This window comes from Ursus americanus, chromosome 25 (assembly GCF_024610735.1).
Source record: "Ursus americanus isolate L20-20 chromosome 25, mUrsAme1.1.p, whole genome shotgun sequence".
Lineage (NCBI taxonomy): Eukaryota > Metazoa > Chordata > Mammalia > Carnivora > Ursidae > Ursus > Ursus americanus.
In genome coordinates, this window is record NC_142151.1 from 21,920,477 (window position 1) to 21,944,088 (window position 23,612).

Below are 23,612 nucleotides of genomic sequence, written 5' to 3' on the forward strand. Positions count from 1 at the left end.
ATTATTTTTAACTAAATACTGTAACAGTTGATAAAACTGCCAAATAATGAGTAATAATAAATAATGTGGTATGAAAAAGGCTAAAATTTTAGTTGTAATAAGGTGGTCAAAGAGAAAACATATTAAGAAGGAACTTGCTAAAATCACATACATTGTATTTGCTTAAAATTATGAAAGGTTTACCTGTATTTCAGATGTCCAGTTATTTATACCAGGCATAATTTCTGTATTACAACTATAAAAGCCTGTCAAAATAAATCACAGTTAAACTATAATATTTCACCTATTTTCATGCTAAAGAATAACATTTTTCACTTATTACATAGAATTCTAACTGTAAGATCCATTTATTCTTTTTTCTAAAACACTATACCATCACTAAACTTTAGACCATCTTAATAAATTACCAGTTTGGTTTCTTTTTTTAATGTATGAACATAAAGGGATTAAAAATCACTTCACGTAGGAGCACCTGGGTGGCTCAAGTCAGTTAAGCAACTGACTCTTGATTTCAGCTTTGGTCATGATCTCAGGGTCCTGAGATCGAGTCTGCTTGAGACCCTCTCCCTTTCCCTCTGCCCCGCTCCCTGCTCATGCGGGTGAGCTCTCTCAAATAAATAAATCTTAAAAAAAAAAAAAAAATCTAGTTCACCTACACTTTTTTTTGTTTGTTTTTTAAGATTTTAGTTTTTAGCGATCTCTACACCTAACATGGGGCTTGAAATTACAATCCCAAGATCAAGAGTCACATGCGCTACTGACTGAGACAGCCAGGCACCCCCTCAGTTCACCTAAGTTCTAACATAAATATTTTTAAACTATAGTTTTTAGCCTTGGAGCAGCAAAGTACATGACAGGATGTGGCACTAATAAAGCCTTTAAAATAAAGTTAGTACTATAATAATTTATGACCTAAAATATTGATATATAAAACTAGTCTCATCTCAAAAGTAAGGTTTTTCTGTTCACCTGAAGGAGGAGGAACATCAGTAAGCAGAGAATGTACATCTTCCATAGCATCTGTGTCATCAATCTGAAAATAAAAAGATTAGAACTACTATGTAAGTACTAAATGTATGGTAATTTCAAATTTTAAAAACGTCATTGTTTTTATTATTTACTAAATAAAAAACATAAGAGTCAAGAAAAAGCAGAGCCATTTTCCCCTACATTAACATATAAAACTTGAAAAAAAAGTTCTAATATCTATAAATTTCTCCACAATTATTATAAATACTTCTAAGTAAATATTTCACATTATAAAGTATATTCAGTTAAAAAAAAAGAGAGAGAGAGCCTTTTCTCAAGCCTCTATGAGGACATGTTTCAAAAGGCTTAACAAAGATAACATAAGCAATTATTATCTTTCCTTGTATAATAAAGTGTAATTAAAAAAAAAACAAAAACAAGATCCTTTGACCTAACTATATAACTGCTTTAAAACTGAATTACATAGGGATAAATTTAAAGGCACATCTAAAAAAAATAAATCCAAATTCTATTTTTCTTATATCACAATATTCCATTATTAATAATTAATAGTGAAACTATCCAATATATCCAGTATATAGACATATACTGACATTCATCTGTACATTGGGAGTCTGATGGACTCTCATGCACTTCAAGCGCCCCTTCACATAACCCTTGAGATTTTAAGAACCATTTTTAACTTTACTTTAGCTACCCACAGTCACGGCCATACCTCAACCCACTATTCCCAAAAACATTCCACACCCAGATCCAACTACAAACCCTGTCTGTCTGCTCTTTCTCTTACTGAATCTGCACCTTGCTCTCAGCCTTCTGAAGATCAGATCAGGTCAGATGCACCTTCATTCTCTACTTAGCCAGGATCCAGGACCGTAAAGATCAAAAATGCTCTAGAATGCTAAGAATCACTGGAGAGTTTGTTAAACAGATTCCTGGGCCCTACCCTGAAATTTTCATTTACTATGTCTGAAGTAAGGGCTCCAGAATTTGCATTTCTTACAAGATTCCAGATGGTGCTGATGCTATAGGTAGTCACAGCACACTCTGAGTAGCACTACCCCAAATAGTACCCTAGAACCTTTTAACCTCCTTGGTCTGACAAATTCTTTCACCAACCTCCATTTTTTTTTCATTCTCAGACTGTAGAAAAATATGAGAAACAGGCATACATCCATACAGTTTGAGTTTTCTACAAATTAACACTCTCACCTCAGTTAAGTCTTGTGCATCTTCCATGGCTGACATCCTGATCACGTTCATGGGCACTGTTCTAGATTCTTCAAACTTCTAATCCCATCCCAATACAATATTACCATGAGCTTCCTGCTTTACTAAAATAAAGGCATCTGATTTTTTCTCTCAACTGGAACCTTACCAGAACATTTCTGAGTATCCTCATTTGTTTTCCTTTCCTTAATACCAAAGGAAGATCATCTATCTCCATCTAAGCTATTTACAGGGCAGGGCAGAGGGAGCAGATTCGTGAGGTAGGAGGCTCCATACATCTTCCATGCCACATATATTCTCCAGGAAAGCTCTGAGTGTATTTTTATAATGGAAGTTCAACTATACCTTCTGAATTCAGTAAGAAAACACTACACTCAAGATTTCGTAGTGCTATTATACCACATGTAAAAGGATACAATTTTACTAATATGTTATAACACATGAAGCAAGTACATATAGTAAGTTAAAGAACGGCATTTTAATTTAAATTCATTCAAGTTTACAAAAATAGCTCTAAGAATTTAGCATTATTTTTTAGTTTAGCATTATTTTAATTTTATTTCAACCCATACATTAATTTTTCCAGAACCACCTGCATTATTGTACCTGGTATTGATCAAAAAATATATTACCAACTTCTAATATTTTCAAATTTGTTATAATTCCTACAATAAGTTTTTTATATATTTATAGCAGTTGTAATAATACAAAATCACATCACATCAATTTAGGATCTGACTGTAATAATGTATATCTTATCTTCCAAAAACTTTAAGAAATTAATCTAATGCAGTAATACCTCCAAAACAAAAGCATCTTTTTTCCCATGTGAAAGGTCCAATTCTGTAACTTCATCAGAGCTTTCTGATTGAGATCTTAAAAGTCTTGAGCGTTGTCTAGGTTCTGGGATGGGTGATCCTATAATCTCTTCAGATGTATCCTAAAAGAAATACAATTGCTTTATATCATATAAGACTGTCTTTGTCAGTTTTGGGGTTATTTTGTAAACTGTAGTCTCTTTTTCTTTTTACTAAAGTATAATGAACATATAACATTATATTAATTTCAGATATACAACATGATTCGACACTTGTACACTTCAGTTTGGTTTTAAATTTTTATATTAATAATTATGTGTAGAGACAAAAGTCTGTAAAATATATTCACAGCCTATATTTAATTATATCTTTTATAACTAATTAGCCTTTTAGAGAGTACATGAATATTTCCTTTTATCATTAAAAGCAGCCTTGATACACTAATCCATAAACATACAGGACCGTCACAGATAGCAAGGCAATACTGACATCTAGTGTACAGAGAAGACACCACAACGAGTAGGGAATTGGCAGTCCTTCCAGCTCAGTATTTTCTATTCAGCATTTAAAACACTGAACAGCCCAGAAATAATTAAAAATGTAGTCTCTGAAAAGGATTCTAACCTTTTATATCTTTTCTTATCCACTGGCAATTTTTCAAAGCTCTGCATAATAAAATGAGGAATATGATAAATGTGTGCATGTATATATAATGCATATATTATGCAGGTATTTGCTGTGCAACATACTAAGCTAAATAGACTTTGGTAGCTACAACAATGATCTTTTTGAGGTCAGTGTATGGTGCAACCCTATACGGGTTTGCAAGCTTTTACCTACTACATAGCCAAAGATCAGAGCTAACCAGAGATTCTAAATATCTGCTGGCTACAAGGACTATCAAAATGTGAATATGTGAGCACAAATAAAAAGCATAACCTATTGCTGGCATAACAGAGCTACATTTTTAAAAAACAAGGAATATAAGAAAATCTTTTTCAAAAATGCAGCTTTAAATGTTCATTGCTAGTGCATACCTTACATAAGACTACCACAACTTCATAATAGCTATCTATAAAGTAATGTCACATTCAGTTCTCTTATTTTTACCCCAAATTAACTTGCCCTGTATAATTCTGACAGGGTGCCTATTATAATGACTACAGAATGAAAAAGAGCTACAGTTCAGAGGTAAAGCAGTTTGCCTGGGCTTGAAAACTAAGTGACGAACCTACCCAGTTCAATTCTTTTGCCTCTGAATGCAATGTTCTTCCCGCTAGATAACACCCTTCTTTCTACAACTTTTTAATAGTTTAAGATTTGGTTATGCTTCTGTTCATTATATTATGGACCTAATGAAAGCAACTATCTGGTATTTAATATATCTTCGATTTATAACGAACTTTCACCACTGACACTGTTATTCTAAATGTTTAGTACCTTTTGATACCTTTGGCTGACTGAATCATCTCCACTTAAGTGGTACTACACCTCTGCATTAGAAAGATTTTTCAGTGTTGAGCAAAAAATCAAACAAGTACATTCACTTCAGCCGAAGCTACCTTCCTAAGAGAAGAAACACACTGATCCACATTTTCAGGGTGGGCATACATTGTTTTAGAAACAGAAAAGAAAAAATTGTAACATGAGCAGCGGCCTACTACATTGACCTTGTCACAAATTCTGAGATGTTATGCTGAAAGATATAATGCCCTTAGTATCTGAAATAAGGAGACATATTAGAAAATTCATAAATTGATTAGTCTTTCTGTGGAAATACAATCGTATTCAACACATGAAACCCAGATATGCTGAAATTTTAAGAATCATAACAGATTTATTCCTTCCTCTAAAATGTACTACTAAAACAGAAGCTCAATAAATATTTATTGAATAGCTGAAGTAATTTAATTCACATTCTGTAAATATGTCTAACTTTAAAAGGCTCATATTAAAGACAGACAGATATGTAAAAGCTAAGTGCAATAACAAGGAAGAGGCCCTATGACAGAAGCACATACAGAAACAATAGGAACATAATGGAGGAGGGGGTCAATTCTTCCTGTGGGAGGTCAGCATGGAAATACATAACATAGTTGATAAATACTGGTAAGCAAAAGAGTTCAGCTTATATCATGGAGCCTTAACATCAAACTTTGTGAATCATTCTCCTCAATAGGCATAAACACTATTTGTAAATGTTCAAATCCCAAAACGTAATTATAAAACAAAAATAATGTACTGCAAATAAACAGTCAGTAGGGTTGTGTGGAAAGCTTTTACAATGGTTATTTAAGCATTAGTACATAAACACACCACCTTTCTTAATGAATCTGAAGAAGCTCTATATCAGCATTGCTCAATAGAAATATAAAGCACACCTCATAAGTAATAAAATCAAAAAGAAACAAAATCAGTTTTAATAAAATATTTTAATTCACTATATCCAAAAGATTACATTTTCAACATGCAATTAATTTAAAAAAAAAATACTCGAGATAATTTGCATTCTTTTTCATTCTAAGTCTTCAAAATCCAGTGTGTATTTTATACTGATAGCACCTCTCAATTCAGACCAGATACATGTCAAGTGCTCTACAGCCACATGTGACCACTGTCTACCACACTTAACAGTATAGCTCTGTCCTATCCTTAAAATTCCTCTCAGCTTAACTCTGCTAGAAAGCTGTAAGCCTGAAGCTAGAATGCAGATGCACTGTCCCAGAGGAGCAACCAAAATTCGACAGTGTGTGTAAAATCAAATAATAACAATAGTAATGTTATCCAAACACTTTCTTTTTATAGAAATATTTCATTATCAGAGACTAATAAAAAACAAATAGATTCATTCAACTCCAACACTCCTTTCCTTCAATTCAGACTCTTGCTGTAATGTGCCTTCAGAGTAGAAGACACTACTACAAACTTGGTATCAAAGACTGACGATGTAAGTCACTGGAAGAAAAATCCCAAGAAAGAAGCTAAAATTGAAAAATAGCATATTCTTTCACTATTTTAATCATACAGATAAGCAATCTTTCTTTTTACTAAAAACGAACATTTAAACCATTTATTTAATCATTCAGCAATATTTATCAAGAGGCTACTACCAGGAAGAACTGTTCCAGGCCTCAGGAATACAGCCCCAATGGAGCTTCATTCTACTAGGAGTAACAAGCAATTACAAAAATCAAAAACATATATGTGTTTACACACACACGCACATACACACACAGAGATAAGAGAAATAAAAAATAACGAAACACAGAAGAGGGATAGGGATTATCAAAAATTGATGGGAGAATACAATTTTCAAATAAGGTAGTCAGAGTTGGCTCCCTAGAAGGAGACATTTGAGATGATTGTAAAGGGAGTGAAAAGAAGGAGTAATGAGGAGAGCAAATCTCAACAGTGAAAAAAAGATATTTTATGTCCAAAATAAGATAACCCCAAAATAAACTAACCCCTAGACAATAACTTACATAGTCACAATGTAGATTTATTCTACTTACCGGAGGACTGATTTCATATAATTCTTTATTCTTAGCAATTGTGTCATTTATCTTCTTTTGCATATGCGAAATATGCTGTTCATAGGAGCCATCATTAGGAGTCTTCCCAGCAATCTGAATGCCACCCGGCGTTGGTAAAGCTGCTAAATACACACCTGTGGCCGACTTGTAAAAATAACAGGGGAAATAATCAGAAAAAATATCTAAAGAATAACAGTCCTTAAGTTTTCATATATAGGAAAGCTGTCTTTGTCTTACAGGAAAAAGATAATTAGCATCAGTGCACGTATTGAACATATGTTGGAAGAGCACAGAAACACATAACTGGTAACAGGAATTGGTTGCTTCTGGCGAGAATCCTGGGTAGGCAGGTGGGACAGCAATGAAAGAAGGATTTACTTTTCACTGCATACCAATAGCACTTCTAAAATTTTACCTTATGACTGTAAAAAATAAATTGCATTGAAAAAACAGTGTAGAAAAAAAGATTAAAAATTGTTAAAAAGTCAATGTTTCATGAATGAGTAAATAATTTCCCTTTAAAGTGGCAAAAGTAAAAGGGAAACTTGTGCAAAGCAAGTGAAGAAACTGAACTTCAGAAAGGACAGGATCTTACTCAAGATCACACTGTCAATAAACATGGAGAAGAGATTTGAGTATGTTTCTCACTCTAAAATCCAAGAAGCTGGGACACCTGGGTGGCTCAGCTAGTTAAGTGTCTGCCTACAGCCCAGGTCATGATCCTGGGGTCCTGGATTGAGCCCTACCTCAGGCTCCGTATTCAGCAGGGAGCCTGCTTCTCCCTCTCCTTCTGCCCCTCCCTCTCCCTCATGCGCTCCCGTGCAAGCTCTCTCTCTCTCTCTCAAATAAAAAAAAAATCTAAAACCCAAGAACCTTTCATGACACCACCCTACCTTCATAATTGCCAAGGAAGGAAACTACTTAATACAGATTTATTTTAAATATTTAATTAAATGACTACTCATTTCTGACTCTGTAATCGTACCACATACCATCAGTACTAGAAAACTATTAAGGGAAATACAAAACACGATATTTACACACACACACACACATCTATGTGCATTTACATTTAGACATGCTTATATAAGCAAAGCAAAAAATATATATACAAGTATAAATATCAAATTGTTAACATCGAAGGAGTGGAATGTAGACAAGAAATGACTTTTCTTTCAACTCTGGATATTTGTGTGTTTTGAATTGTGTGAGTTGTTATTTATTTATTTATTTATTTATTTATTTATTTATTTATTTATTGGAACAGAGAATATGCAAGTGAGGTGGGGGAGGGAGCAGAGAGGGAGAGAGAGAATCTTAAGGAGGTTCCATGCCCAATCGAGCCAACGCAGGGCTCAATCTCATGACTCTGAAATCATGACCTGAGACAAAATCAAGAGTCGGACACTCCTGTGTGGATACTCTTTCTAATCAAATGCCAATTTTGTGAAAGTCCATCCTCAAAAGGGTATGACACTCTATGATGACGTCTGTTCAGCAGATCAGACTGACCCTCAGAAGGTCTCTCTCCTTGTTTGTTCGTTAGTGTCCATGACTATGTGTATGACCCAGTGTCTAACGCTCAACCTCAGAACCCCTCCAGCCATATGAAACCTTAGCACACCATCTCTAACACGTTCTAACTGCGCTCACTAGCAAGGCAACAGCCCAGAATGGTTGAGAACACAGACTCTGGAATAAGACAGGCCTAGGTTCGGAAATTCAGTTCCAGTACATGTAATCACACCACTTTGGACAAGTCTCAATCTATCATAGCGTCCATTTTCCCCTCTTGTAAAGACAATATTGCATTCCTTCTGGAGTAGCACAGTGCCAGACATCCAGCAGGCATTCATCAGAAATCCATTATCATGGAATCTACTCTTGGGGCCTCGAGATTTAAGTGCACAAGCGAAACCACAGCACAAAGATCAAAATCTCAAATAGTTATGAGTGTCACTAGTGGTCAAGAAGGAAAAGATCAGCAAGAATCAGAAAAGGCAGTATTCTAGGCAGGCACTAAAAAATTACACGAACTAGTTTCATGGGTCTCAAGCATCAGAAGTATTTGATAACAGTTGGCACAAGGCTTTTTAAATCTTTGAATCTGAATCAAGCTCTTAGTTCTCACAGACACCCACCAATAACTACAGTTCTGTATTCAGCCCAAATTATACATTTATAATAATTGCTAAGCATGTGAGGTTTTAGATGAATGAATTATAATGAACACTTTCTTCACAAGTTAATCTAGATATCAAATATTTTAATATAAATCAGATTACTTTCATTAATCATTGCAAATTTCTCTTGTTAAAAAATCGTGATTACCTGATTAGTTTATCATTACCACACAATTATCCCCTACATACAGAAATTTACATATTTGTAAATGTATGAACAGGAAATAATTTAGCATTTTATCTACAAATGCATACTGAGAAAAAAATTCAAGTTCTATAAATTTCTTTAAATTAAATTTTTATGCATCTCAGAAAAATGGCAGAGAATTCCAATTTGAAAAGTGCCAGTGTACAGACAAAGATTCTAGCTAGCAAAGTGTCTAAAATAGGAGAGGACTTCCATGAATACTGTTAATCAGTTTCCACCTGCTCAATATGTATTTTGCAGGCACCTAGTTCTCTGGGTCTCAGATGACTTATAAAGACAACTCTTGCTTTCCCCACTGACAACTTTCTAGTCAGAACTTCTTTTCTAATAAGCCAAGGTAAGCATAAAGCTGAGATAAAGAGCTTTCCACTCCCGCACAACTTTTCTTTTCCTATTTTTTTTAAGTAGGCTCCACGCCTGGGGTAGAGCCCAGTGCAGGCTCAAACTCACGACCCTGAGGTCAACACCTAAGCCGAGATCAAGAGTAGGACACCTAACCCACTGAGCCACCCAGGAACCCCTCCACTGCCTCATAATTTATCAACACTTAAGAAAAACATACTTAAAAAAGAAAAGAAAAGAAACACGTACTTTATTGCACATTCCACTGTTGACCACAGGTGCACATTTATGATGAAACTTAATTCTCTATCTAGTAGTAGGCAGTGTTTCATAGGTATTGCTTTATTTTCTCCATACAGCTAAAGATTATTTTAGCATGGTGGTCCTCCCCCTCAGGAGTGATTTTCCCCCAGGGACATCTGGTGATGTATGGAAACATTTTTGGTTGTCACACTGAAGTGAAGCCATTAGCATCTAGTGGGCAGAGGCTAGGGTAGCTGCTAAACATTCTACAATGAACAAGACAACCCCCTACAACGAAGAGTTTTCCAGTACCAGATGTCAACAGTGCTGAGGAGAAACCCTGTTTTACCAATGCATAAAAGACAATAAAGTCCAGAACAATGATGACCAGCTTACTAAACAAGCTACACATGATAATTTTTAGAAATTTGACTACTGAGATTATGGTCAGAATATAAAAATATAATAATATAAATACATTGAATGTAATTATTTTATTAATTGAATTTTAAATAATTCATAAATAATTGTAAAAATAAAACATTTAAAAACCTATCACCAGATTTTTTACTTTTTATAATGTCCCCACCCTTAAAGATCTTAATGCCAATTTCTTTAAATAAGTCCCTTTAAAAGACTCTTTGAATCACACAAAACAGAATCTATTACAACTGCAGGAATCACAAAACAAAACCAAAATATCTAAACTTACCGCTAACCCCATCAACATATTTTCACCCACTGTGATCTGAATTCTCAGTCCAAATAAAGCATTCATTCCTTTGAGTTTTAGTTTATTCATTAGCTGAGTATGCACTTCATATTCCATAAATGGCAACAGATTACTGATAGCTGTGGCATTTGCTTCTGCCTGTGCTTTCTTTTTTAAGCGACATAACCTGTTAAGGAAAATCATTTATTCACTAGTCAGTTTCTTGCTACCATCTTAAGAAATGTCCATTTTTAAAAACTTTCTATAAGTGTATTTAATAAAACATTTACTTGTTGCAAATGGGTTTATTAAGTTATATCAATAATCTTTTCTGTATTTTTTTCATTGTGTATGCTTTTGCTAAAAGTCCTATTTTAACAAACGAAAAAGAAAAACCTCAAAATCTCTAGAAATGAAAAAAATACCTATCAAAATCACTAGAGAATATAATTTAAAATCTTAGGTTTCATAACTCCATGTGATCATACGATGAATGGATAGCAAAGGAAAAAAGTAAATTTACTCATTAAAAGAACACAAAACTTTCCTGAGTATCTACCATGTGCCAGGCAGTGTTCTAGGCGGTGAGCGCTAATCAACAAACAAAACACAGAGTCCCTGTTCTCATGGTTATATTCCAGTGGAGGGGGGTGGGAATAAACAAAGAAACAACGTAACGCTGGATTACCTTTAAGACTCAGGTGTCTGAAGAAAATGAACCAGGTGAAGTGAGTGGGAACAACTAGAGAGAAGGCCTTACAGGAGAGATGATACCTGACCTGGGATCTTAAAAACAAGATGGAACCAAGAGAGCTGGAGAAAGGCAATTACGGAATGGGGCTGGCATATTAGCAGAACCAAAAGGAGACTGCTACGCTAAAGTGAAGTGAGCAAGGGTGAGAGTAGTATGGATGGGGGTGCAGTTAAGCAGGGGCACAATCATATTAGGGGCTTACGGGTCATGGTAAGGAGTTTGATTTTATTCTACCAGCAATGAGAAACTCCAAGTAGGTTTTAAGCAGTAACATGATCCAATTTATATTTTAAGATATCATTTGTATTGCCACACCGAACATGGAATAAGGATGATAGAACAGATGAGGAGATGGTAGCAAAAAGCAATTAGAGTGACAGACAATGAGAGCTTAGACTAAAAAGGTAGCAGTAAAGATGAAGGAAAGATCCCAAAACAGATAAGCCAGGGTATTTAGGTTGGTAGGTTGGTAGTTATCAATCTTTAGCTTGAGAGCTCATTAAAAAACAATTACTAGGACCCATCCCCAGAGTTTCTGATTCAATAGGTCTGGAGTAGACCTTGAGAATCTGCATTTCTGTAAGTTCTCTCAAGGATGGTGATGCTATTGGTCTAGGGATGACACTCTGAAAACTGCTGATGGACACTAACTACCTCCTACCAAAAACAAACAAACAAAAAACTGGATAAATTATACATTTTTAAGAATCTTAAAAGCATCACAGGACCAGGGCAAGGGGTTAATGGAGAGCATAAACATAAGGAGACAGCATAAGGAGGTTCTTTTGTGGTCACAGAACACAGTTCTGTGTCTTAACTATATGGTTGTGGTTACACAAATTTACCTGTGGGATAAAGTTGCATGGAACTATACATATACACACAAATACATAAATGAATGCAAGTTTTAAAAAGTGTAAAAACTGAGTAAGGTCTGTAGTATAGTTAACAGTATTACACCAATGTTAACTTCCTAGTCGATACTCTATTACAACTGTATAAGATGTCACCAATGAGGGAGCTGGGTTAAGAGTACATGGGATTCTCTGTACCACTTTTGCAACTTTCTGTGAGCCTATCACAGTCTAAGGAAACAAAACACAATGAATAATAATGAACACAAATAGCAGAATATAAAAAAATTTCAGATATTAAAATTATCCGTTAAAGAATTAGTCACAGGCTATAACATATAATATTAGATTTGAAAAAGAACAACTTAAAACTTATAGAAATAAAAAGATTATCAAAAATTTAAAACCCCAATTATTGGGCTTACTAGAATATTAAAGACAGCTGAAGAGAGAATTAAAGAACTGAAAGATAGATAAGAAAGTATCCAAAATATGACATAGACAAAAAGAAAATACAGACAAGAGAATAACACAGAGGAGGCAGTGAGAAAGTCTAACATTTTTAATTACAGTATCAAGAAGAGAGAAGAGATGAAACATAGGAGAACTAATATCTAAAAATTTTCTAAAGCACATGAAAGAATCTATAGATTTAGAAACCCAATATACAGCAATTAGGATAAAAGAATTCCATACCTAACATTTCACAGGGAAATTGCAGAAAACCAAAGACAAATAGCTCACACACAGCCTGGGGGTGGCGGGGCGAGGCTACCTTCAAAGGAATAAAAGTTAATCTAATAGATCATTTCTCAACAGTAGCAATAAAAGCCACAAGGCAATGGAAGCGTATCGTCAATGTGCTGCAAGAAAATAAATGGTAGCCCCAAATATCTTTTCAAGGTAAGTATTTTCAGACAAGCAAAAATAGACAGCTCACCACCAGCAGACCCACCAAAAATAAATACTAAAGGGTATTAGCAAAAGAAAAACAATCCCAAATAGAAGGTCTAAGATGTAAGAGGAAATGAAAGCAAAAGTAAATAGATCAGAAATATATTCGAAAATAAAACTCAACACAACTTTTTAAGATAACTCTGATGCAGGAAGTTAGGCAGGAGGACAGTGTCAAAGAATACCATATTTGGCATGAAGAATTAGACAGAGCAGAGGGATCACGCATTAAAATAAAGAAGGGTAGGGATGCCTGGGTGGCTCAGTAGGTTAAGAGTCTGCCTTTGACTCAGGTCATGATCCCAGGGTTCTGGGATCAAGTGCCATATGGGGCTCCCTGCAGGGAGCCTGCTTCTCCCTCTGCCTGCCAGTCCCCCTGCTTGTGCTCTCTCTAATAAATAAAGAAATAAAATCTTTTAAAAATTAATAAATAATAAGATAAAATAAAGAAGCTAATATGAAATAAGTGAAGAAAATCAGCTGTTCAATTCAGAACAAAGTCTGCGATGCCTACAAGACTTCAAAATAGGGTATGAAAGTATATGAGTCTGAAGCTCAGAAGAAAGTTCTGGACTAGAGTTGTAAATCTGGGAGTCACAGACATATGGAAAGCGCACAGACCTATAAGAGTTGATGAGTTCAACTGGGGAGAGAGCTTTGAGAAGAGGGTCCAGACCCGTGGCCCTTCTAGGATCAAGAAAAGGAGGAGGAATCAACAAGGAGACTAAGGATTATACATAAAGGTAGGAAAAACCTGGGGGGTGGGTGGCAGGGGGCACTATGAAGTCAAAAGAGTATGAAGGAGAAAATGATCAACTGTATGATGCTGCTGAGATGTCAAGTAAGATGAGGACAGAACTGCTCGATGGATTTGGTAACCTGGCAGTTGTTAGTGACCTAGACAGTTATAGCTGCTTCCTGTATGCCAACCACAACTTAGCATTTCCTACTCCAGTACACTTTAAAAGGAACTGTTAACAGCTAAATACAGTAAAAAAAGAAACACTACATGGCATCGTTCTTTAAAAGAAAAAAAAATCAATTTCTAAAATGTATTACATATTTAATGTCCTTAAAACAAAGCCGCATTACTAGCCCGCAACACATTAATTAGTAATCCTCATAATAATAAACATCTGTACAGAATTTAAATGTTTAAAACTGCTTTTGCATATGAACTCATTTGAGTTTCATAAAGAGTGTACTCTTCCTCCCAATTTTCTATGTGATTAAATACAAGATTCGGATAGCACTGCCCAGCCTGCCCAGGATCACACAGGTACGAAACAGTACAGCTGACATTTGAAACAGGTCTATTTGACTTCATACCCCAGAACTCTTTCAAGGACCCCAAATACTATTTGCACGAATATACCTTGCTTGAATAAGACAACCTTTTCCAATAACTGTTGCATCTATTGGGAGGTCTATAGTTGTAAAGAGAACATCAGGAACTTTTTGTTTCCTGCAGTTATAGCAGTATGTGAGATGAGCTGGAAATGGCATATTCAGTTCATCATATGGTATGTGGCAAAATCCACAGCCTGCAGGCAAATTTTCTTCTAGCCTATATGAATACATCAAGGAAAAAAAACAAAGCATTCTTTAAAATTCTAAGCATTTTTTTCAAACACACATTTTTCATATTCAGTATTATGTATAAACTACACCACAACTTCTACCACAGTAGGTTATGAGAGTACCACTATGACTACTAAGAATTAAAAATGACCATGAAATCAGAACCATACACTTTCATATGCGAGAAAAGACTTACACAAGGAGCCACTGAATTGCATCAATTCGTATGTTTGACAAAAACCACTATTATCCCAAAGCTTGTTCTTTGTGATACAACATAAAAAGAGATGGTTAGATACAGGTGATATTTTACTACTGTCTGACAAATATAACTCAAATATAGTCACAAAAAAATTTCCAAGGAAAAAAAACTTCTTTAACCAGACAACCTAACAATTTGAAACAACAACAAAAAATTATGATCAAAAACAAACCTATTTAAAAATTGAAAAAGTCAAAAATAGGCATAAGCTAATGTTTCTAATTTCCAATGACTGCTTTAAGATTTGAGAAACCATAACACCTGTTTCACAAACAACACATATATCATATATAAACCACAAATGACAACACACAACCTTCCCAATCATTATATACTGTTTGTTGTAATAATGTTGTTTATTAATTCATTTCAGAATGATTAAGTATTTTTTTCACTCATCAAATCTGAGGAAATTAGGGGAACAACAGAAATGGAAGGAGAAGGAAGCTCCATGGAGAACTCCACACAGCCACACCTTCTAGGGTTCTGGAAAGATGTGGGTTCTCAACTTACTTCAAGCTAAAGCAACCTGTTAGAAGTTGAAACCTGGCAAGTGGGCAAATTAAAAAGAAAAAAGGAAACTCTTACGATATCTACTACAAGTCAGGCTTCCTGTAAATTTCGTGTACACATTATTTCACTGAATATCCACAATAACCTTCTAAAATCACTCCCAGATATTATTCTTTTATTGTTGAGATGGCATTCTGGTATATTAGAAGTAACAGGGAAATCAAACAGATTCTAAGTGGGGTTGTATGTATGACCTTGCACAGTCATTTAAGCTCTCAGAGCCTCCTCTAGAAAACGAGAATAATATCTACCCAGAAAGGCTCGTTTTCTTTGAGATTAAGCAAGAAACATAGCTAAACACACCCCCTGCAATATAATATGCAGTGAACAGTAACAAAAACTAGTTCTTCTTGGCCTGAAACTAACCTGAGACACTAAGTCACTTGTTCAGTCACACTAAATACTAAGTAGCTGACCTCAGACTCTAATGTCAGGTTGTTTGAACCAAAGCCTATATGTTGCAAAGGGGCATAAAAGGATGAAAACTTTGGCAATTTTTAACTAAACACCTCAAAGAAATTTGAACTTAAGTGATGTAATATCACAGGCATAAAAATAGAAGAATTTAAATTTAAGAAAGCATTTGAAATACGAAATATACAAAAGGGATTGTTTCTAAGTACTGAGATCATGGGGAGTGCCTTCTTCCTTGCACTCTCCTATATTTTTTAAATTTTCTCTAGTAAGCAGAAATAATTTTATAGCAAGAAAAAAAAAAGCCATTTTCCTCTTTTACAGATAGGGTTGGTATCTGTTGTGCTAGACTGCCATATAAGAGAATTCACTGTATCCATCCAAGCCACAATGCCAAAATAATCAAGCTGCATGGGAAAGGTCATTTGTTAAATCAGGCTTCTATCCACTCAAGAATGAAATGAACTGACATGTGTCAGAACTATGTTGCAGCACTGGAACAACTCACCGGCCTGCAGTTTTCTCAACAGAACACTCTGATTTTTACTATACTTCGAAATGTCCCACACCCCTATTTTCCTATTTATGATGACTTTCAATGCTCTATAATATACTACGGTCAAAATCCATTTTTAATACAAGCTAAAGAAGAAACTGACCAAGGTCTTCTGTTTGCCTTTCTTTTTTTTTTTTTTTTTAAAGATTTTATTTATTTATTCGACAGAGATAGAGACAGCCAGTGAGAGAGGGAACACAAGCAGGGGGAGTGGGAGAGGAAGAAGCAGGCTCATAGCGGAGGAGCCTGATGTGGGGCCCGATCCCACAACGCCGGGATCACGCCCTGAGCCGAAGGCAGACGCTTAACCGCTGTGCCACCCAGGCGCCCCTCTGTTTGCCTTTCTGACCTAGAATATTTTTGTTGTATAGAGACTTGAGAATTTATACTAAAAAAAATACAAATATGCATACAGTGGAGTAAGAGGTAATTAAAATTTGTATTATCCAGGTATACTCTGGCACCAAACTAATAGTTTTCTGTATGTATATTTGATAATTTCATCTGTTTATGGAAAGCATTTTTGACATTTATGGAAGCCAACAGATTAAGGGATGAATAAATAAACTAAAAAGTAATCTCATTTTATGTAATAATTTCACTTTTACTTTCTCTTTTACAAACATTAAAGTTATACTTCACTTCCCAGGAAATTTTATATATAATTTTGGTACAATATAGATTGCTTATAAATTATAAGTTTTCTTTATGCAAATTGTTTCATGACCTTTTTCTGTTTCAGAGGTAAGACAAAGTGAAGGAAAAAAATAAAAATTAATTTCTATACTGTAACAAACAAAAAAATATATATTTGAAATTCTTTGATTGATAGTCACACACGTAATTTATCAAGATACAAGGGGGGCGTCTGGGTGGCATAGTCGTTAAGCGTCTGCCTTTGGCTCAGGGCGTGATCCCAGGGTTCTAGGATCGAGCCCCACATCAGGCTTCTCTGCTGGAAGCCTGCTTCTTCCTCTCCCACTCCCCCTGCTTGTGTTCCCTCTCTCGCTGGCTGTCTCCCTCTGTCAAATAAATAAATAAAATCTTAAAAAAAAAAAAGATACTAGGAAAATTATAATAAGGCATGTCACGGTAGTACAGAACTCAATACTTCTCTGTTGCTACAGGTTAGGTAAAAAGCAGTAAAGTGCCTGGTCCTGATTTCTACATTGTACCACTGTAACCCACCCTCATACAGAACTATCCTGGCTCTAAAGTTAAAAGTCAACTTCTCCCTTCTTTGCCCTTATAGAAAATAAGCCAGGCTGCCATGACAACCTCTGTTCCAAACAGCCCTCCACGGTGCCATCCTGCAGAAATCTAGGGTTGAGTACAGCTGCCGTGCCGGATGCAGATAAAATACAGACCTCTTCACTATAAAAGAAAAAAATATAAAATAGTTAATATCTTCAGGCAACCTAGCTTTGGAAAATGTTAAATATCAAAGTGACTATAAGGATGACAATTTAAACTCAAGTTAGACTCTACTAAATATTAATAATATCATAGGATTATCTCCTATCCTCCTATCCTAGGATAAAAAATAGAAATAATTATTAAGATGAAAAGGGCCAGAGTTATTAGTTTAAAAGTGTAAAAGATAAAGTATAATATTAATGACAAATAAATTCCTTTAAAATATAAACTGATAAATACTGGAATGTTTCAAAATAAAAGTAGTAACAAGTATATTGCTGAATTCAGCAATAATCTATAAAACTGTATTAAAGCACTCTTTAAATGCATATTAAAGTTTATTAAAATTACTTTAAAAGCCTAATATGTAATGATCAATATCAGTATTGCTGCAGCTTAAACTTAATAGCAAAAGGTATCTGAAACAATACCCAACACTAAATGGAGCTTAAAGTACATCATTATATGTATGATAAAAAGTGATTTTCGAAAGAATTCTTTATTACATATCACATAATTTTAAATAATCAATAGAATTATTGAATGAGATCACCCATAGCAAATGAGAAAAGTAGCAGTCCAGGGACAAAATGATGGAAACGAAGTATAAATGGACCAGAAGCCTAAAAGGACATGAAAGAAATGGTCACTTGATCAGCAATTGAGTAGAGAGAGCCCAGGCTCAAAATGTTCAAGTGGGCACTGAGAAATGTCAAGGAATAATATGGAGCCACTGAGGGTACTGAATTAAATAACAGGGTGCTATGAGAGCAGAAGTACATTTCAGAGAGTTAATCCAGTAATAGTAAATAGGATGGATTAGAACAGAAAAAAAAATTAGTACATAGGATTTAAATACAAAGACTTTTTTTGAGGTCCAGAGGGAAAAAAGGAGCTTGAATCAGATGAATTCAAACTTCTAAGTAAACGGACTCATTTCTGTACCCCTGCATCTATCTGCGACCTGTCCCCCGCCACACCGAATCCACACCTCTGCCTTCCCTGTGTGCTGTTCTTCTGGGCTTGAACACTCCCCTCATGCCGCCTCTCTTCATTTACATAATTCACACTCATCCCCTGAGATTTAGCTTAAGTTTCAGTTACTTCATTAACACTTTCTTCCAATCTTATTTCTAAACTCCAACCCTCTGGATCCCACAGCATCCTGGGATATCTCTATCATAAAATGTGTTGTACTTCTCATTATCCCCCTGGCAAAAACTATGTCTTTTAAGGGCACCTGGGTGGCTCAGGTGGTTAAGCGTCCAACTCTTGAATTCAGCTCAGGTCATGATCTCTGGGTCGTGGGACTGAGCCCTGAGTCAGGCTCGGTGCTCAGCGCAGAGTCTGCTTGGGATTCTCTCTCTACCTCTGCCCCTCCCTCTGCTCTAAGTAAATAAATAAAATCTTAGGGGAAAAAAAAAAAAACACTACAACTTTTAAAACCATAACCCTAGGACCTGAAAGCATATGACACTAAAACTATGAATGAGCCAAGACTGTCTACTGGAAAGTAAGGCAGGATAAGCATAACAAATTATTAGTTTAACACGAGTAGAACAGCTACACTAGGGACAGAAAGGCACAAGAATATCATACATGGTCAGCAAAAGAAAAGGGCCCTCAGAAGATGAAACAGCATGGCTCTGTAATGTCCACATTTACTGGAGTCTAACCATTTTTCTCTAACAATAATGACTACCATATGCACAAGAGAATTACCCATGTAACACCGGACAGTAAGAATTAGCCAAGAACAGGTGGAAATATAAGACAGCAGAAGGTCAAACAGCTTCTAGATGATATCTGTTATAAACTTTTCGATGGGTTGAAAATAGGGTTCATCAATGGCAGTCAGCAAGTTAAATCAGCACCTGAGTAAGGAACTAGGCAAAGTCTTGGTTAAGGTAAGATCAAAACAAACCAGGTGTAAATGGACAAATGAGATGGGTGGGAAGAAAATATTAAGCTGTGATCCAAGAGCGAAATTTTATAGTTTCACATTTTTAAAGGGAAACATTTTGAGCAATAATGAAGTCCAAAAGGTGGTTGAAAGTGAGGACAGAGGAGGACTTAAGAATGAGAAAGCACAAGGTCAAGCTGTTAGAAGGAGGGTAATCATGTTCAACTGGTGGAAACAGCAGAGAATTAAGAAAGGTGGAAGAATGTTTTAGAGGTAGAAAAGTATGAACTGTGGAACTAGCAAGGACTCTAAAGTAAGAAAGGTTGTTCTAACGAAAGGTAGGAGAAAAAGGAATTGAGAGTAAGAGTACGGAAGTCCCTTCCTAACTCGGCAGAGCTAGGAAGGATGATGTGTTGGCATGAGAAAATTACATTACGAATTAGTAAAAGAAGGCAGAAAGAGTTTACAGACGAACTTCAAAGAAAAATGGCAGTTCATTTACAACAGATCAAGGGTCCCAATATGCCAGAGGAAGGAGTTAGCAGGGTCACAAAGTGGAGTACAGTAGGCCTAAAATTAATATGTGCTATGTGCCAGTATCAATTCTCATTTAGTTCTTCAATAACCTTAATTGATAGGTGGCCCTTATATCCATTTCAACTTATAAATTGAGGCTCAGAGGAGTAGTTACTTTCCCAAAGTTTCACAGCAATTAAGTGGCAAAAGTGGCGCGTGGACCTTGGTCTGATGTACTCCTAAGCCCATGCTCCTAGATCATGCCACAATTCTTTTCTCTATACTTGCATAAACCTTTTACCCTTTCAGATGACAATCTGTAAATTACAGCATCTAGAAAATCAAGTTATTATCATTTACCAGATGCTAGTTGATTCACTGTAGCCCACTACAGCATGACAGCCTAATGCTTTAGCATGTGATTTTATTTCTTGTCTGATTTCTGCCCACCACGCATCTCGAGTTTCTGGTTCATCTGAAAAATAAATTTTAAATCTGTTCACTACTCAATAGCACATTGTCTATATGATAAAGAAATGTTTAAAATAAACATACTCTGGAAGGCAAAGACATACTGGTCTATAACAGATTTTAAAACCAACTTCACATGTTTAAAATGTTATTTCTCAAAATGCTTCTTAACATTTTAATTTAATGTTACTTCCCAAAAAGTTTAACATTTTAAACTTGATTGAAAGAAAATAAACCAACTAGTTCTATTTGCTTTGTTACTTTAGGGGACCTCTATAGGGATGTATTTTATTAGATATGATTTAAAATGTAGACCCAGAGTTTCCAGATTCTAATCCTAAACTGAGAGGATATTCTGTGTCTCACTCACCTTGCTCAGTGAATATTCTGAGTCATATCCATAAATTTAATTTCAATTCTGATTTCATTTCCTGGTACCTATTTTTTTATAACCCACCATATTCTAGGTTCTTTCCAAGGCAAAGGTTTGTCAGTGTTAAAAAAGAGAAAGCTTTGGGGCGCCTGGGTGGCACAGCGGTTAAGCGTCTGCCTTCAGCTCAGGGCGTGATCCCGGCGTTATGGGATCGAGCCCCACATCAGGCTCCTCTGCTGTGAGCCTGCTTCTTCCTCTCCCACTCCCCGGCTGTGTTCCCTCTCTCACTGGCTGTCTCTATCTCTGTCAAATAAATAAATAAAATCTTTAAAAAAAAAAAAAAGAGAAAGCTTTAAAGAACTTTAAAGTAGCCATCCTTGTGGGTCCTAATGCAAAGTAACAAGAAATGAAGGGACTAGCCAATTTAAAATAAAGAAAGCAAATATATTTAAAGATTAACACAAATAATTTGGTTAATGTATACAAGGACAATTTTCAGTTAGTACATTATAACTTCATATATGGTTCTGTAATTAAGAAAATGCCTCAGAATCACAGCATTGCATTTTATTACCACAGAGGAGTCCAATATTGCTTGTAATAGAGCATTATAAATGGAGCATCTGGCACACATACTTCCTAATCACTTGCATTTAGCTGCAAACTACTGGTGAACAGCAGCTGCAAATTATAGTAACATTTTATGTGCAAAGATGTTAAAAACAGAAACAGTCTATAATGAGCATATCTTAATGTGTTTCTTTTGGGGGGCCAATTCCATTTGGGAACAATTTGGGATAGAAAAAACTTAATCTAACTCTAAATAGTATGCTAACCTCTTATTGCAAATTTTCCACATAAAAGACACTATTAAAACTAAAAATCAAACAATCCAAAAACTTTCTTTTTTGAATTTCAGTACATATCCAGTTTTCAAAACATGTTTTTTTAAGTAAGTAGAATAAGTAGAATTATACTCACTAGTAAAATACTGAAGACAGCAAAATAAAGAAAGGTTAAAAGTCTCATTATAGCTGACATTCCTATGATGTAACTTTGTTTCCTCCACAGGGAGGAGATCAGCAAAAGGGAAAAATGAGAAAAAAGCCAGAGCTACAAATGATGCCAGCCAGTTCTTATATTACAGTTTTGGATCCAAGATAGAGCTACACTAAAACTTTCCTTCAGAAAAAAATAAAATAAAATAAAAATAAAAAATAAATGCAGACTCCAGGAAACTGAGGAAACGATCCAAGGATGAGATAAAATAAAGAAGAGAAATAGAAAAGACTACAATATGATATTAGCAATCAATATTATGAATTAAGAAATGTGTAAGGCAATTAGGTAGCCCTATTTTGCACATACATTATTATGTTAAAGAATTTCTTCATATTCCCTCTGAAATAGAGACATTAACAGCACAAATACACTCTCAAATCCATTCTCTTTTTAGGCATACATGTTCCCAGACCAATTTGGGCATCTGTTTAATGTCTTCCTTTCCTAATAAGAGAATTTTTATCATAAGACAAAAACTTATTCAAGCAGTTGCTCAATCTATCAAATTATTTATGATTCTCTGAAAACAGGTATCATAAATAATAATAGAAATATATCTCAGTTTAGAAAACAACTATTTTCCCTGAAAAACTATGTAAAATAAAGTTTAACTTTTCTTTAAAAACACTAGTAGAAGCTGCTATTTACTTTTTAAACCTTTCTGGGAGTTTAAAATATTATTTGCTAAAGCAAATAACTGTATAATATGTTTTTACAAAAACGGATTTTTCTCACATTGGATTTGCCTACATCTGTGCCACAAGTAATACATGGTAGCCTTTCTGTTTTAAATTGAATTTTACAGAAAGTAATCCATAACATTGTTTTTTAAATTAATTTTAAAAAATGGAGGAAGTTACTTATTTTAAGTTCAGGATATATTTATTTAGAAATGGCCAGCATGTCTAAATGGAAAAGTATGTAATAATAATTACTATGAAATACATATAACCACATAGAATACAAAGTTTATTTACATCGAACTTACCTTGATATAACACATAAAATAATCAGATAATTAAACCAAACACTATGAAAGAATAAGTGGCTGATTTAAAAAAATAATAAACAAAACAAAAAGCTGAATGCAGCGCAAGTGGAGCATTCATATTCTTCTGACAAGTTCACAAGCAGCCTTTATTTTGACACATGAGCCACACAACTGCACATGGGGATGCCATTGTTGTATTTAATAAAGTATTTACAAGTTTAATAAAAGCTAAAGAGTTACATAACATGGGAGCTAAGGAAGCAAATGGCGTATGTCCACACTCCAAAGAATTTGTTAAATTTTGTTTTTGGCTTAAGCAAAAGCTCAGAGAACAAAGGGTTTTGCAAAGCAGATTCAGCAGACAGGAGCCAGAAACAGTGGATATTTTGGCGCATGCTTGGATCAGGTGACAGTACAGACTGAAAACTATGGCAGCTCACTGAAATGGTTACAGAAAGTAATGGCCCTAGATTCTAGGTGAAAGCAAGGCAAGCATACAGTAGGGAGCACTTCATCACAAACTAGGAATTGAATTAACAATAATTATCTACAACTGTAAGCAAGAAGCCAAAGGATGAATTTGTTGGCTACTAAATTTAGGGGTTATTTAATTAAAATAAAATTAAAAATAATCAATTTATTTAATATTTAAAAAATTAAATTTATCTTCAAA

The 23,612-nt window shown here is 35.0% G+C and overlaps 1 protein-coding gene across 18 annotated transcripts in view; it reads right to left on the reverse strand.

Annotated features, from left to right (window-relative positions):
* Positions 1-23,612, reverse strand: part of C2CD5 (C2 calcium dependent domain containing 5) — a 94,002-nt gene that overhangs the window by 19,836 nt on the left and 50,554 nt on the right. For all 18 annotated transcript variants that reach the window (XM_087855687.1, XM_045811919.2, XM_045811918.2 and 15 more), the window contains 8 exons: positions 20,403-20,517; positions 17,486-17,581; positions 14,197-14,388; positions 10,260-10,446; positions 6,551-6,715; positions 3,020-3,160; positions 970-1,033; positions 184-245 (listed from right to left, as the gene is read on the reverse strand). In XM_087855687.1, coding sequence (XP_087711813.1) covers positions 184-245; positions 970-1,033; positions 3,020-3,160; positions 6,551-6,715; positions 10,260-10,446; positions 14,197-14,388; positions 17,486-17,581; positions 20,403-20,517 — 1,022 coding nt within the window. The remainder of the gene's footprint in view (positions 1-183; positions 246-969; positions 1,034-3,019; positions 3,161-6,550; positions 6,716-10,259; positions 10,447-14,196; positions 14,389-17,485; positions 17,582-20,402; positions 20,518-23,612) is intronic.